The sequence below is a fragment of the Cololabis saira genome, chromosome 23 (genome assembly GCF_033807715.1).
Source record: "Cololabis saira isolate AMF1-May2022 chromosome 23, fColSai1.1, whole genome shotgun sequence".
NCBI classification, from domain to species: domain Eukaryota; kingdom Metazoa; phylum Chordata; class Actinopteri; order Beloniformes; family Belonidae; genus Cololabis; species Cololabis saira.
Window position 1 is genome coordinate 28,681,072 of NC_084609.1, and position 15,569 is coordinate 28,696,640.

Genomic DNA, 15,569 nt, shown 5'->3' on the forward strand with positions numbered 1-15,569 from the left:
CAACCAAGACTTTCCATTAAGAGATTCAACACTGATTCCGTTTAAATGTATCTCCAGAAGCAACAAATAAATTCACTGCTGAAAAGATGGAACCAAGATAGCAGCCTATTAGAATTAAAACTGAATTATTTTAAATTTCCATCAGTCATTCGGCAACCCAACAGTATCCAACATCCTTTTTTCTGTTTTTGATATTAATTTGTTTATTTTTTTGTTCTCTCTGCCTATAAAAGGATGCATAAAAACAAACATACAGGAAACCTGAGAGGCAACCAATCCTGAGGAAAACCTCAGAAATGTGGGCAGACGACTCACAAAAGTCCACAAGGTGTCACTGTGACACAAGAACGAGAACACCAGCAGTTATATAAGACCCCTCAACTGTACCATCATCTCTCAGGAGCCATAAATCCTCAACTTGACTCGTCCCGTTTCTTCTGGATGTGGACCTTTATCAGCGCGGGGAACATTAATCCAACATGTCATCTATAACCACCATACAGCGCAGAATTGATTTCTGAAGCACTGAGGTTAAGGGCAGCATCAGTATGAGGATGAACAGCAAGTGCACGTTCAAATCTGAAACTAGATTTGATCATAAGATCTGACACACAAGAATACTGAGGAAATTAAGTTTGTGGATCTGCTTGAACCAGTTCAACGTCGTGGTGAGGGTGGAGCATATGTCAGCTCTCACAACGGTGCACACTGAATCAGGGAGTAATGGAAAAATAACAATGTATTCTACATTTAGGATACATGGTAATTCTTTATATGATGCATTTTGAATCCAGACTTGTACTTTGAATGAACTCACTGCCTGAGTCTTGGAAATGCAATCATCTTATCTTCTGCTCTTTGTTTGTTGTTTAACTTAATCTGAATCCAGGAAGGAACCACTGATCACCTGTCCATTGTAATTTCTTTCTTGACTGTTTACAGACCCTATGACATTTGGCATTACACCACGCCTATAGATTATTATACATTTACTTACACAATCTTTTTCTTGGAGCAAACCATCAGTGTGCAGTTATACTTTGTTGTGATTGTATGCTGATCCCTTGCAAGGTTTTCATTAAGTGATATAAAGACCATTTGGTTAATTTGTCAGTCTTTATTTTCAGATTTCCACCACAAGGGCTCCTGAAGTCCGGTCCTCAAGGGCCGGCGTCCTGCATGCTTTAGGCGTTTCCTCGCATCAACACACCCTCATACAAAAGGCCGCGTCATTAACAGACCTGGATGGGAAGCTGATGACAACCATTCATTTGAATCAGGTGTGTTGGTGCAGGGAACCATCTAGAAGGTGCTGGACAAGGACCGGACCTGAAGAGCCTCGCTCTCAACCGTTATCAAGAAATCCCTAAAGCCACGGAGCTGCTTTTGTTTTGAGTATTAGGGCCATGCAGGAGAAAAAATATTTGAGAGGGGAAGATTTTTTTTATTATTGTGCACTTCGAGAAAAAAGTCGAGAAAAAAGTTGAAATGTCGAGATTAATGTTGAAATACAATTTCAAGAATAAAGGCGAAATTTCGCCTTTTTTCTCGAGATTTCGACTTTTTCTCGGAGTGGATAATGAAAAAAAAAATCTTCCTCCTCTAAAATATTATTTTTATTTTTCTTTATTGTGCACTTCGAGAAAAAAATTGAAATGTCGAGAAAAAAGTCAAAATGTCGGGATTAATGTTGAAATACAATTTCAAGAATAAAGTCGAAATTTCGTGAATAAAGTCGAAATTTCGAGAATAAAGTTGAAATACATTTCGACTTTTTTCTCGACATTTCGACTTTTTTATCGAAGTGGATGATGAAAAAAAAATCTTCCTCCTCTAAAATATTATTTTTATTTATTGTGCACTTCGAAAAAAAAGTTGAAATGTCGAGAAAAAAGTCAGAATGTCGTGATTAATGTTGAAATACAATTTCAAGAATAAAGTCGAAATTTCATGAATAAAGTCAAAATTTTGAGAATAAAGTTGAAATACATTTCGACTTTTTTCTCGAAAGTTTGACTTTTTTCTCAAAGTGCAAAATGAAAAAAAAATCTTTCTCCTCTAAAATATTATTTTATTTTTCTCCTGCCTGGCCCTAATACTCTTCCGTATTGGATCAGATAATACAGGTAGACTCACACAAATAACAAGAAACACAAAGGAAGCGATATTAAAGGACTTGAGAGGCTCCTGCTGCACTGTGTGCATCTCTTATTCCAGTTCAGCAATGTATGCATTGAGCAGAAGTGTGTAGCGTATCTCTAGACTAGTGTGTGTTTGAGCAGAAGTGTGTAGCGTATCTCTACACTAGTGTGTGTTTAGATCAATCTATGATGAACTATGTTTACACTCTAAACACCTTGTGCTCTCAATGAGCAGGTGGGACTTTAATGACCTGCATGATGCTCAGTGGGCTGTATGATTGCCAACCCTGTGATTCAACAACCAATCATTATTTCTACATTTCATCAGGGAAACTGCTGAAGTAGATTTTGCAGCTGTCATTTCAGCCCACACACACCTGAGGTCACTTTCAGATAGAACTTTCTGGAAGCACGTGGCCACATCCTTCTGAAGGGGACATTTCAGCGAGAAATGTCTCTAAATCCCTGGAAAAAGTTAAGCATTTTCAATCTTTTGCCGACTTGTAGTGATAAAATGATTATAAAATTTTAAAATGCAGTCTGAAAACAGTAAGTAAGACGTCATAAACACTGTCTTGTAAGCAACTTGAACGACACGTTTGCTAAGATTGCCAGAGATCACAGGGCAGAAAAGAAGGAAGATTACTGGTAAAACTAGCAAAAACTAGATTGTACAAGAATAAGAACAGATATGTTATCTCTTATTTTATTCAGAATAGTTTAGTTGAATTTAGCTCTAATGTGGAACAAAGTGGTGATGTGGTGAAGAGACTGTTTAGTGTGTGTTTATTTATTTCCGATGTTATCTGAACATTTTAGCCACCTTTTTTTTTGTCAGCTCAGAATATGCACTGCACTCTAAGTTGTAAGAAAGCTTTCTTTGTTGATTTCTTTTAGTTGTTCTTTATTTTTTTGCTGTTTTTTTTCTTCTTTTTATTTTGTTTTTTTTTTCCCGTCAGTTTTTAGGCTGTTTTGTGTGTGTGTGTGTGTGTGTGTGTGTGTGTGTGTGTGTGTGTGTGTGTGTGTGTGTGTGTGTGTGTGTGTGTGTGTGTGTGTGTGTGTGTGTGTGTGTGTGTGTGTGTGTGTGTGTGTCACAATGATCTGTAATTATGTAGTCTAACCTTCTTTGTGTTTTGTTTATAGTTTTCATCTTGTTGTGTTTTTTGGTTTTTGTTTTTTTTTAATTACTGTTTTACTTCCTAAATTGAGGGGAGGTCCGCTGCTTAAGCCTGTTGGCTTTTTGACCTCTCCTGTCACATTTGTTTTACTGTTTTGATCGTAAGTGTTACTTTTATTGTGTGCAAACTAATAAAAAAAATAAATAAATAAATTTAAAAAAAATTTAAAAAAATTTATAAATGGATGTATATGTCCCTGTTTTTATGCTATGTATGTCAAATTGCCATGTGTGTCTTTTGCCGTATTTTCTGGACTATAAGCCGCACCTGCATATAAGCAGCATCCGCTCTATTTAAAAAAAAAAAGATAGCCGCAGATATTTATGTTAGATTAGATATTTATTACATGTACAGAAGGATTTTGAACTGTAAATGATGTACATGTATGTACCTAAATAGATCCTTTCCTAACAGTGTCTTTTAACACGGCAGCAACTTTGCTGATTAAAACGGGACAGAACCAAGAGAAAGAGATAACCGGTATTTATTTATCTGTTTGAAATCTGCTTCTACTTCTATCTGCTAAAGAAGAAGTAGCGTATTCTTCTTTGCATTTATTTTGTCTTAGTTTTGATTCTAATTCCGGTTAGAGTGCCCCGAGCGGTGGAAGAAAAATCCACAGAATAGCTGCACCTTTGTATAAGCTGCACGGTTCAAAACCTATGAAAAAAGTAGCGGCTTATAGTCCGGAAAATACGGTATCTATCTAGAGCCCAAAAAAATCTTCTATTATCCAATTTTATTTTATTCTGCAGTAACTTATCTTACACCTCGACAGTCACCTGGTGGTATATCACCAAACGATGAAAGGAAATACAAGTAAATGAGTCTTACCATGGCAGTAGCTGACCCCTGGGCTGAGGCCGGAGGGGGTGGCCACGTGCTCCCTGCTGGGTGTTAGGAGACCTGCCTCCTTCTCCTTCTCCCTCTCCTTCTCCTTCTCTCTCTCCTTCTCCTTGTCCCTCTCCTTCACCGGCCTCTGGCTCATGCTGCCGGGGGTCAGAAGGACGGTATCATCCCCGCTCGCTACGACCGCTGCAGACGGAGAGAAGCAGCCAGGACGGGGAGGGAGGGGGGGGACAGAGAGAGATGAAAAAGGGAAGACATGATGACTTCCTACTTCTAACAGAGAACATCCACACAGACGGCCCTCTTGTGGACGTTTCTGAGGCACAGCCTCGTGTTTCATAACCCTGTTTGATGGCTTACATAACATCTGCTCTTGTCCATGTCATATGATTGGAAAAGAGGGAGTTTCATGGGGCAGATAACCTCAATATTCCACAGTTTCATTTCATCCATCAATCCATCCCAAATTTGAGAAACTTAAATGTGACCTTTATGGTTTTTTTTCTCTGCTGCAGATCTAAATAGCACTTCCCATATTTATAGAGATAAAGGCCCACTGGTGGTAAAATCAGTAAGTAAGTAAGATTAATTCATTTCAGAGATTTACACTGCAAAAACTCAAAATCTTACCAGGAATATTTGTCTTATTTCTAGTTAACATGTCTCATTTTTAGTCAAAAAAATCTCATTACACTTAAAACAAGACTCATTACCAGAAAAATAACTTGTTATTTGACAATTTTCACCTGTTTCAAGTAAACTTTCACTTGAAATAAGTAGAAAAATCTGCCAGTGGGACAAGATTTATCTTCTCATTACAAGCAAAAAAAATCTTGTTCCACTGGCAGATTTTTCTACTTATTTTAAGTGAAAATCTACTTGAAACAGATGAAAATTGTTGTTTTTCCAGTATGAATGTTATTTTAAGTGTAATGAGATTTTATTTTGACTAAAAATGAGACATTTTAACTAGAAATAAGACAAATATTCTTGTTAAGATTTGGAGTTTTGCAGTGTATGAAGTATTTTTGAATTGAAAATGATGCTACAAGACATGCTGATGCTCACTATCTTTTTAGATCAATTACTTCCACAACTTTATGTGAGACAATGTTGTTCATAACCAGTTAAGAATGTCTGCTGGGAGTCATGAATGTGGGTAAACAGACATGACCCCTTGCTAAAGAGCACAATTCCCTCCCTTTCTCAGTGAAAATCCTCAAGATCAATATCCTAGATCAGAACCCAGATCAGTGACTTTCTGATTCCTCATCTGGGCTATGTTTCCTCCATGGCAGAGGGAGCAGAGTTTTGACCAGGTGATCCCGACGCAACGCCGCAAACTTCACACAGCCAGGAGTTGAACCAGCAACCCTCCCACCGCCAAGTCAACCATGTTGTCTAAATCCCACGGAAAGGGGAGACTTTTATTGATCTAGGTGGACAATCAAACATTTAACACGAACATCTGAGGTACACGAAGAGAAAATATTTGCACGTTTTGTCATTTTCACCACGGAAAATAACAACAAAAACAGCAGAAAAGTTCATGCAGCCACACAATTACTAAAGCTGGGAATTTATTATGATCAGAGAGAAAGAAGGATAAAGAGATAGAGAGATAGATAGAAGGATAGAGAGAGATAGAATGATAAAGAGATAGAAGGATAAAGAGATAGAAGGATAGATAGAGAGATAGAGAAAAAGATAGATAGAGAGATAGAGAAAAGGAGAGAGAGAGAAAAGGATAGATAGAGAGATAGAGAAAAGGAGAGATAGAGAAAAGGAGAGATAGATAGATAGATAGATAGATAGATAGATAGATAGATAGATAGATAGATAGATAGATAGATAGATAGATAGATAGATAGATAGATAGATAGATAGATAGATAGATAGATAGATAGATAGATAGATAGATAGATAGATAGATAGATAGATAGATAGATAGATAGATAGATAGATAGATAGATAGATAGATAGATAGATAGATAGATAGATAGATAGATAGATAGATAGATAAACCTCTTACCAGCTGTGAGCAGCAGAGATGTAAATGTGATAAATGTGATAAATGTATCACTTGTTAGTGACTTAGCACTTCCCATCACTGAATCATGTGTGATCTTACAGGAAGCAGAACAGGAAGTAGACTCTTCAACCAGATAACAACAAACTCTGTGCAGTGGCAGGATCATAAAAGTCTTTCCATGTTTGTTGGAGAGGGATTTGAATTATTTAAACTTATTATCAACTATCTTGAATAAACTGTCCTTGAGTAATTAAAAAAAAAAAAAAAAAACAACAACCTGACATCAGAGACAGAATAACAAACACACAACTATGCAGGATCTACTAAAATCAAGCCCTCATGACAAACACTGGGCCATGACAGTAGAAGAAAGGGGAATAACGTCACACATTACTGACCCCGTGCCATAAAACACAAACAGGAACACATTTGAAAGACTGAAATTCCAGAGCAGCAGTGAGAAGTACGGAAGAGTATTAGGGCCAGGCAGGAGGAAAATAAAACAATATTTTAGAGGAGGAAGATTTTTTTTTCATTATGCACTTCGAGAAAAAAGTTGAAATATCGAGAAAAAAGTCGAAACGTCGAGATTAATGTTCGTTCATTCATTCGTTTTCATTTATTTCCAACATGTATAAAAAAAACAAGAAAAAAAGATAAGAGAAACAAATACAGGTGGGCATTCCACCTCATAAATAAAAAAAAACATCAAAACACATATTTCAGTTACATGTTCGAAAAGCAGTGGGAGGAAGTATAAACTTATTTAATCCCACCCCCTTTCCACAACTAAACATAAATGATATGCCTGTATTTACTTTTTATACTATACACTAATTTGTATAAATAAATATATATAATTTTTACAAAAATAACCTGTTTAATACCAGATGTAAGCCCTATCATAAATATAATATAACTATGATATAAATATAATATGACTATGATATAAATATAATACGTATATCTATACAATGTTGAATATATGTTAAAATACAATTTTGAGAAAAAAGTTGGAATGTACTTCAACTTTATTCTCGAAGTTTCAACTTTATTCTCAAAATTTCAACTTTATTCACAACATTTCGACTTTTTTGTCGAAATTGTATTTCAACATTAATCTCGACATTTCGACTTTTTTCTTGACAGTTCGACTTTTTTCTCGAAAAAAAAAATCTTCCCCTCTCAAATATTTTTTCTTCTCCTGCATGGCCCTAATACTCTTCCATAGAGAACTAGTAAAACCACTTTAGAAAAGGTCTTTGGTATTTCCACCAAAACAGCAGAGCTAAAAACTGTGAAATAAAGTTTAAGGACATAAAAACTTGCTTGAACTTGCTCAGCACGATCGTTTAATATCATTTCATTCATGAAAAAACACCCTTGTAGGAGGAATGTTACTGCTGGCACAAGCCCAAGAAAAGGGGATTGACTGTTTTCATAGTGAGGAAAGTTGGGCCATGACGGTTCTCTTTTATGCGATGGTTTAAATATCCATCCGTGATAACTGTAGTCAGCCCTAAATAGCAGCCACCGCCCCGAGCTCTTCCTCTGAAAGGTTGCTTGCTTACCGGAGGTGGCATGATGCTTTCTGGACTCTGCATGGGGCTAGCAGGGGACAAGGGGCGGCAACAGAAGAAGAAAAGTCAAAGAAAAGGCAGAAAAGATGATGGGGGAAAGACAGAGAGAAGCGGAAGGGATGGCAGGTACAGAAAGAAGGTGTCAAAAGTTTGAAGGATGAAGATCAAATGAAGCAGAGAGGTGTCCGCCATGTGTTGTTGAGCAGATGTTGGCAGGTTTGCGTGCAGCAGGAATGACGATAGTGGTTAGGATCAGCAGCAGCAGCAGCAGGGGGAGGTTGCAGCCGCGCGGGATGACAACAGATGATAATCATGAAAAAAAAGGAGACAAAAGACAGAGAGCAACAGTTAAAACGGACATTAGTGCAACCAAAAAGATAATCAGACACTGGCAATGGGGCTGGGAAGGAACGACAGAGCATAAGATCAAACAATAGGGACAAATAAGACCTGAGACTTGTGATTTTCATGTGTTTTGCTTGAAAATGACTGAAATTAATCAGAATCATTGTAATGTCAGTGACCACAACGAGAACTTGCATCATGAAGGAAATGTTTTCTGCAGAAATCAATACAGACGGACACAAACGGGCCGGTAAATGTCTATTTCAGTGTTAAGGAGTTATCCTCCGATTCAGGTGAAATCAAGAGTTAGCGACCTAAAAAATCTGTAAGGGAAAAATGATGTGTAAAGGGATGAGCATCACAACATCTGGGGGATCCAACTTGGGTTTTCAGACTAAGACACATATCATAGAATACAATATACTTTGTAAAATAAGGATTTCAAGAAAAATATTTCAAAAAATAAAATAAGGATTTCATTTATCGAGGGAAAAAAGGTGATCCAAACCAATGAATCCAATCAATCATATTAGAAATACATTTACTGCTTGATATTAACTCTCCCAGCGTGGTACAAAAAAAGTCTCCCCATCAGAGTTAACATAGATGTAGAATCAAACGACTGAGACCAACCCGGTTTTTAACCAGGCTGAACATACGTTTATTTCTGCTCTAAAGCAGGGCGGGGGATCCATTCAAATGTCAAGAATCGATTCGATTCGATTCCGATTCTTAAGATTCAGAATCGATTATCAAGATTTGATTCAATCCAATTCCGATATTGATTTGGGCTAGTGTTATTAAAACTGTTTTTTGAACTGTTGCATGAATTATATGACTGTCTAGTTATGCAACATATTAATACTAGTATTGAGATTCAACAGCAAGTATTGCAGCTAATGATGCTGTAAGGACCAATCAGCTCCCAGAATGCTGATAGAACTGCTTTCAGAAACATCATGTGGGTCAGAATTACCAAACAGATCCAGGGCAGCAAACAGAGACGCATGAAATCGGTTTTATTTTTTCCTACATTCCGTTTTAACCGCAAGACAGTATATAAAGTGCTGAAATATAGACAATTTATGCAATTATAACTGAAAAGTTTAATGTTTTCATACCTTTAAACATATTTAAAGGCAAAAACATGGCAGCAGTTATTCTTGTGTCCAACAAAACATTCCTTTTTTGGGCATTAACAAAAAAATACTAAAAGTTGTAATGAGGGGAAAAAAAAAAAAAAAAATCGATCTTTACACAAATAGTTCCTATTGTTACACCGTATCATTATTAACAGGGAACGCAAACGAAAAACGTGCCCCCATGTTCCCTAAGGGGCTCTGTACGATCATTGTGCATCATGATCATTAAAAGGTTCCAGAAATGCCAAGCATTTATAAAAAAAATGCTAAATGTCATCCTGGGGACTGGTGAGAACCGGATTGTCACCGGCAGCAGAGAAATAGTGAAAAGCTATGATCTGCTTACTACAACGAGGTGAAAGGATTAGGAAACTGTGAGTGAATGTTAGAGATTAGTTAACGAGACTAAATCTCGTTCAGCTCATTGGAAAACAGTCAGACCTGGACACAGCCACTTTCCTGCTACTGCACTGGGGGTGGGGGGAGTACATTCCTAGATACTTCCTAAATAATCCACAGATCTTCTTCTGACTTCCAAATAAAAAAAAAAAAGTCATCATGGTTATTGGTGCTGAAAAATAAATAGGAAATGAAAAGCCAGGAATAAAAACCTAAAACCTCCAGATGTCACTACTGAACAATATGAACGGACAGGCAGCTTGTGAAGCCCAGCACTGCTTCAGCATGATGAGAGTGCACTAATTATAGCAAGTGGCTCACTAGCATCAGCATTTGTTAGGCTTTCTTTAAAAAAATGACAATCAAGCAATTGTGTCTGCTTGTGGTAAATCTACAATTAAAGTAATCCTAAAAAGGTGACGACGTTCTGAGTCACTCACACTTATACAAATGTATATTTATAGTCTGCTTCTCATGTTTGGACAACGCTGGTGCTTTCCACTAACCGTGGAGCACGGGACTAAAGTTTAGGACTAACTCTAACATTCACTTCACTTTGTCCTTAAGCACTTTACTGATTAATAAAAGATTGCGTAATAAACTGACATCTTAAACAAATGGACAATCTTTCGTTTAAAGCAGGGGTGTCAAACTCATTTTGCTTGGCGGGCCGGATTTGACCAATTTTTTTCTCGCGGGCCGCACGCTCAAAATAACAAAAATGGTGCGAAAACATTTTTTTCTAATTTTTTTTTTTTACTATTGTTATCTAATCCAATATCAGTTTAGTTAATTTTAAAGGAAATATGCACTTTGTTTACACTCTAATTATGTAAAATATATTTCTTCAGGATCTTTTCTTGAAATTTCTCGTTTTTTTTCTAATTATGTAAGATACTTTTAATATAATTTTACAAAGATAAAGAGAAACAAGTATGTTTTTTTTATATTTCGCTTTTTTATAGGAAATTTAATTAAAAGCAAAATCTTTCTTATTACATACGAAAGTGTTTCTTTGTGATTTAGAGATTTTTCCAGTACAATTGTGTATGTATTTTTAGAAATTGGCGAGGATATTTACGCCAGTGTGCCAAAAAAGTCAGCACTTCTCTTCAAACTGTTTTACTTTGTCACTATCCTCGTATTCAAAATTGAAATTCTCAGAATAAATATCTTCTATCATCTTTTTTAGCAGTGATATTTTTCCTGCAAGAATATATAATAGTAGTCAGTTAATAAAAATAAACGACCGTCTAAAAAGAAATAAAATTGGCAAATGCATTCTAGAAAACTAAAAAAATTTTGAAAACTGCTCTCTTTGTGGAATAACGATGGATTTGTAGAAGAAATATATTATCGGATATGCTGCGATTCATGGCAATTATTTATGCCTTCCTTTTTAGTAAATTAACTTCTCGCGGGCCGCATGTAAATCTCTCTCGGGCCGCATGCGGGCCGCACATTTGACACCCCTGGTTTAAAGGGACGAAGTGTTTTTTTTAAGTAAGTAGCTTGTATAGAAGTTGGCGAGCATGTTTTCCAGCTCATTTTGACCACACAAGGGTCACTAATACTAATATATGTCACTAATGAAGTTGATGAGTGTTATAATATAATACGGCTTTCTTTTTCAAACCACTGATTCCAAATATGTGGAGGAGATGAAACACGGGGAATCAGAACAGAGCAACAATTTTTATAAGTAATACATGGTTGTGCTACTGGAACAGGAGCCAGAACGTACTCGATAAAAGTTAGCAAATACTCCTTCAGATGGTACTGAAACTGATATTTCCACGTGAACAAATGTCCTGTGCTCGGCTTTAAAGCCGCTTTGATCCTTTTTTTTTTTTACTTTGATATACACGGCCTAAAAAAAAAAAAAAAAAAATCAAAAGGTGCACTTTCAAAACAAATCCCACTACAGTGGGAGAAAAATCACAGTGAATATATTCAGTGAAGCAGACTGTAAATTGTTAGGACTAAAAGGATGCCAGTATCAACTAACAGAGTAGGGATGGCTCGGTCCGATCACATGATCGGAGATCGGGGGGGGACATAAGGACATGATCGGAATTTCTTTTTCTTTGATTTCACTAAATTACATTATTTATTGGTCTGTTATCAAGTTACTCCCCCGGCCCAGGGCCCAATGGGGCGAGATTTCTTTTTCCAGGGTTCATACACATTTTAACCAACAAATTTCCATGACTTTTCCATGACTTTCCCATGACTTGGCAGCAAGTTTCCATGACTATACATGACCTCTAAAACATCAATGTATGAATGAAATATAGGAATAAAACTATGTAAAAAGTCACCACAGTGGAGATCTAATGACAATTATGGTTTTATACAAAATAAACATTTTAAAACTGATATACCACCACTATGTTGTAGTATATGTTGTATAGTAACCTAATATAACTGTAATAATAACCGATCTGCATGATGCGCAAGATGCTCGGCAAGTCACGCGTGAGAACGTACGAGACTTTTCTATACGAAGTATTTATTGATCAATTTTAAATCTACCTTATAGGCTGTTATTACTAAATGTCATGATTAAGTGAGAAAAATAAATTCCATGACATTTCCAAAACTTTTGGGGCGAACTTATGTTTCCAAAACTTTTCCAGGCCTTGAAAATGACATTACTTTTCCAGGTTTTTTCAAAAACGTATGAACCCTGTTTTCTTTTTTTTTGTGGCACCACTTGGTTCATATTAGGTATAAAGCATTGTATTATATGTTGTGCTGAGGTTTTCACACTCACAGTCAAGATTAAAGCAAAGGTAGCAAGTGAATCTCCAAATGTATTTTGGGTAAAATCGTTGGTCATCAACAGCCATCTATCAACGTCATACATCATCATGGATCACTTGTCAACAGAGCAGTAATCCTGCAGCCTAAACATGAGTGGGAGTTAGAAACACAAAAGTGGAGCGATAAAACACAAAGAAAAAGAAAAAAAGGGAGCAAGAAAAAGCCAAATTGCCCAAGCTAGACGCATATTTTGTTGGCCCTAATCTTCCTCCTGTGGGAGATGAAGCTGACGTTGTTAGCAGTGATTCAGTGTTCGTTGACTTTTGTTTTAAGAAAAACCTTCAGGAGTTAGGCTTCATTTATCATCTGAAAGTTGTTTCCCAGTCCTATCAAAGATGCTGGGTTTTACATCCACATACATTAGCCTATTAACTCCATGAAAATGTTGTCCTTCCTTTGTCGTCTTAGCACCGCTCTATTTTATCAGAGCTGAGCACACACAGCAAGTCTTTCTCTGGACCTTATTTAGCAACACCTTTAGGTGATTCAAGATAATTCACCGATGCAAATCATCATTAACAAAGAATCCTCTCCGACCCACTTGGGCTCATGGTTCTAATCTGAGCCTGCTATAGTTATATAAGGTAGTGAATCAACTCTTCAGTTACATCTCACTGCTGTCATGGAACAGAAAGTGACAGACAGTGAAAACAGAATAGTCTCTCTGAAGAGACGGGGAGTGCTTACACGGGACAAAACAGCAATACATTACATAATGTTTAAACATCACTTGCAGCACATTTCTGACCTAGTTTCTCTCCAGCAGCAGGGGGAGAAGAGCTCATGGGCTGGTTTTCTTTTGTTTTCATATCTGAAAGAAGATTTGAATTGCAAACACTGTGTAATGACACAAAAGCTAAAAATGGATCTTATTTATTTAAATGCATGTGAAGCGCAGTGCTGTTTGTTTGAGCTGTGACTCAGAGACTTACAGTATGGCTTTACTCGCCACACTGCAGCTAGATCTTTCTCTTTTTTAAACCAGGAAACTGTAGCAGAGCAGCGGTTACTTAGAGGTAAAGCTTGGCATCATCAGTCAGGTGATGACAGACTGGAGCTCCTGCATTAGAGATGACGTTGACGGGTTTCTTTCTTTCCTTTTCTTACTGTATATATTTAAAGTGAGTTTAAGTCCCCAGAGGAAACACTTTTTCTCATCACATTTATGGCCTGTTATGACTGCCGTGTCGGGGGGGGGGTTTCACCTCAGGCAAACATGTGATGCGTCCTATTTTTTCTTTTAAGTATGAAGCAATTTGCATTATTTTTTTTTTTTTTCGTCAGAGATGGAAGACAACCCTACGGTAGAGTATTAGGGCCATGCAGGAGAAAAATAAAAATAGTATTTAAGAGATTTTTTTTTCATTATGTTCTTCGAGAAAAAAGTTGAATGTCGAGATTAATGTTGAAGTACAATTTCGACAAAAAAGTCGAAATGTTAAGAAAAAAGTAAAAAATTTGTGAGTAAAGTGGAAATTTCCACTTTATTCTTGAAATTTCCACTTTATTCTACAAATTGTATTTCAACATTAATCTCGACATTTCAACTTTTTTGTCGACATTTCGACTTTTTTCTTGAAGTGCACAATAAAAAAAAAATCTTCCCCTCTCAAATATTTTTTCTCCTGCATGGCCCTAATACTCTTCCGTACGATCCACCTATCAAAGGAGTATCTTACTTTCTTTATGTTTCCTTTATCCTTCCTTGGATGAGGAATGAACTCCCACACCGCTACGGATTGACATTATTTTCTGCACAAAGGAAGAATTAAGTATCTGGCTGATGTAATCAGGAGAAAACTGATGTTTTCCTGCTTGATATTAATATGCTCCTGACATTTTAATTCTGGTGGCAGTAAAAGTATTTCCGCAGTACAAAGGCCGGAACTTGAGCATCAGTGTCAACAAACGTGTGGCTTGTTAATTATAAACCTTTTCTTAATACCACACAGTCAGAAGTTAAAAATATACGTCAAACTGCAGCATCTGGGCCACAAAATGTTATTTCTATTGTCTTCCTTTTTGTTGTCTTAAACATCAGGTTTACTGTTCCATGATTTCTCCATTTGTGGATAAAGGCTCTCACTGACGTTCCCTGGAGTCCCAAAGCTTTAGAAATAGCTTTGTAACCTTTTCCAGACTGATAGATCTCAATTACTCATTTGATCTTGAATGTCTTTGGATCGCAGCATGAGGTCTAGCTTTTGAGGATCTTTTGGTCTGCTTCCCTTTGTCAGGTAGGTCCTATTTAAGTGATTTCTTGATTGAGAACAGATGTGGCAGTAATCAGGCCTGGGTGTGATAAACCACAGATACAATAGGGCCTTCGCACTGTAGAATTTTTTATTTTTTTTCCAAATTTTTTATTTTTATTTTTCCGATGAAATGAGGGTCTTTTTGCCCCCCTAAACGTGCCCCAAAAGTCACCAACTTTTGCACGCAAGCCAGGCCTGGCGAAAAATATGATATTTCATGGTTTGCATTAATGGGCGTGGTCTAATGGCTCAACAGCGCCCCCTAGAAAACTTCGTGCCTCAAGCCCCACAATACGGTTTGACGTACATGCACGAAAATCGGTACACACCTGTATCATGTCGCAACTTAAAGAAAAGTCTCTTGGCACCATGGCCGAAACCGAACAGGAAGTCGGCCATTTTGAATTAATCGTGTAATTTTGGCACAATTTACGCCATTTCTCCGGCCGCTTCTTCGCCCGAACCGTAACGTGCACCCAGGTGTGTTATACATCAAAATGTGCGTCTCCATCCTGCGACGATGCGCATTACTTTTCTTTTTCAAAAGTGTTACCGTGGCGACGATAGAAGCCAAAAAGCACGCCCACCCTTCATCTGATTGGTCCATATTTGATAGTTCCTACTTTCTGCCATAACTTTTGAATGGTTTGACATAAAGACTCGTGGGTGGTGTCATCGGACTCGGTTTTGAGTCTTTGAATATAATTGGTGCAAATTAGCCCCACCCCTTTGGGGCTAATTTGCTAGGTTTGGATTTTTGTTTCCCCTTAATAATAAAAACCTTCATTTAAAAACTGCATTTTGTGTTTACTTGTGTTATCT

General features: G+C 37.0%; 1 protein-coding gene across 5 annotated transcripts in view; it reads right to left on the minus strand.

The window, feature by feature from the left end:
* osbpl8 (oxysterol binding protein-like 8) overlaps positions 1-15,569 on the minus strand; it is a 135,859-nt gene that overhangs the window by 69,604 nt on the left and 50,686 nt on the right. For 3 of the 5 annotated variants that reach the window (XM_061714646.1, XM_061714644.1, XM_061714645.1), the window contains exons 3-4: positions 7,772-7,808; positions 4,154-4,354 (exon numbers count right to left, since the gene is read on the minus strand). In XM_061714646.1, the coding sequence (XP_061570630.1) occupies positions 4,154-4,354; positions 7,772-7,808 (238 nt within the window). The remainder of the gene's footprint in view (positions 1-4,153; positions 4,355-7,771; positions 7,809-15,569) is intronic. The other 2 variants (XM_061714648.1, XM_061714647.1) reach the window with 1 other exon arrangement.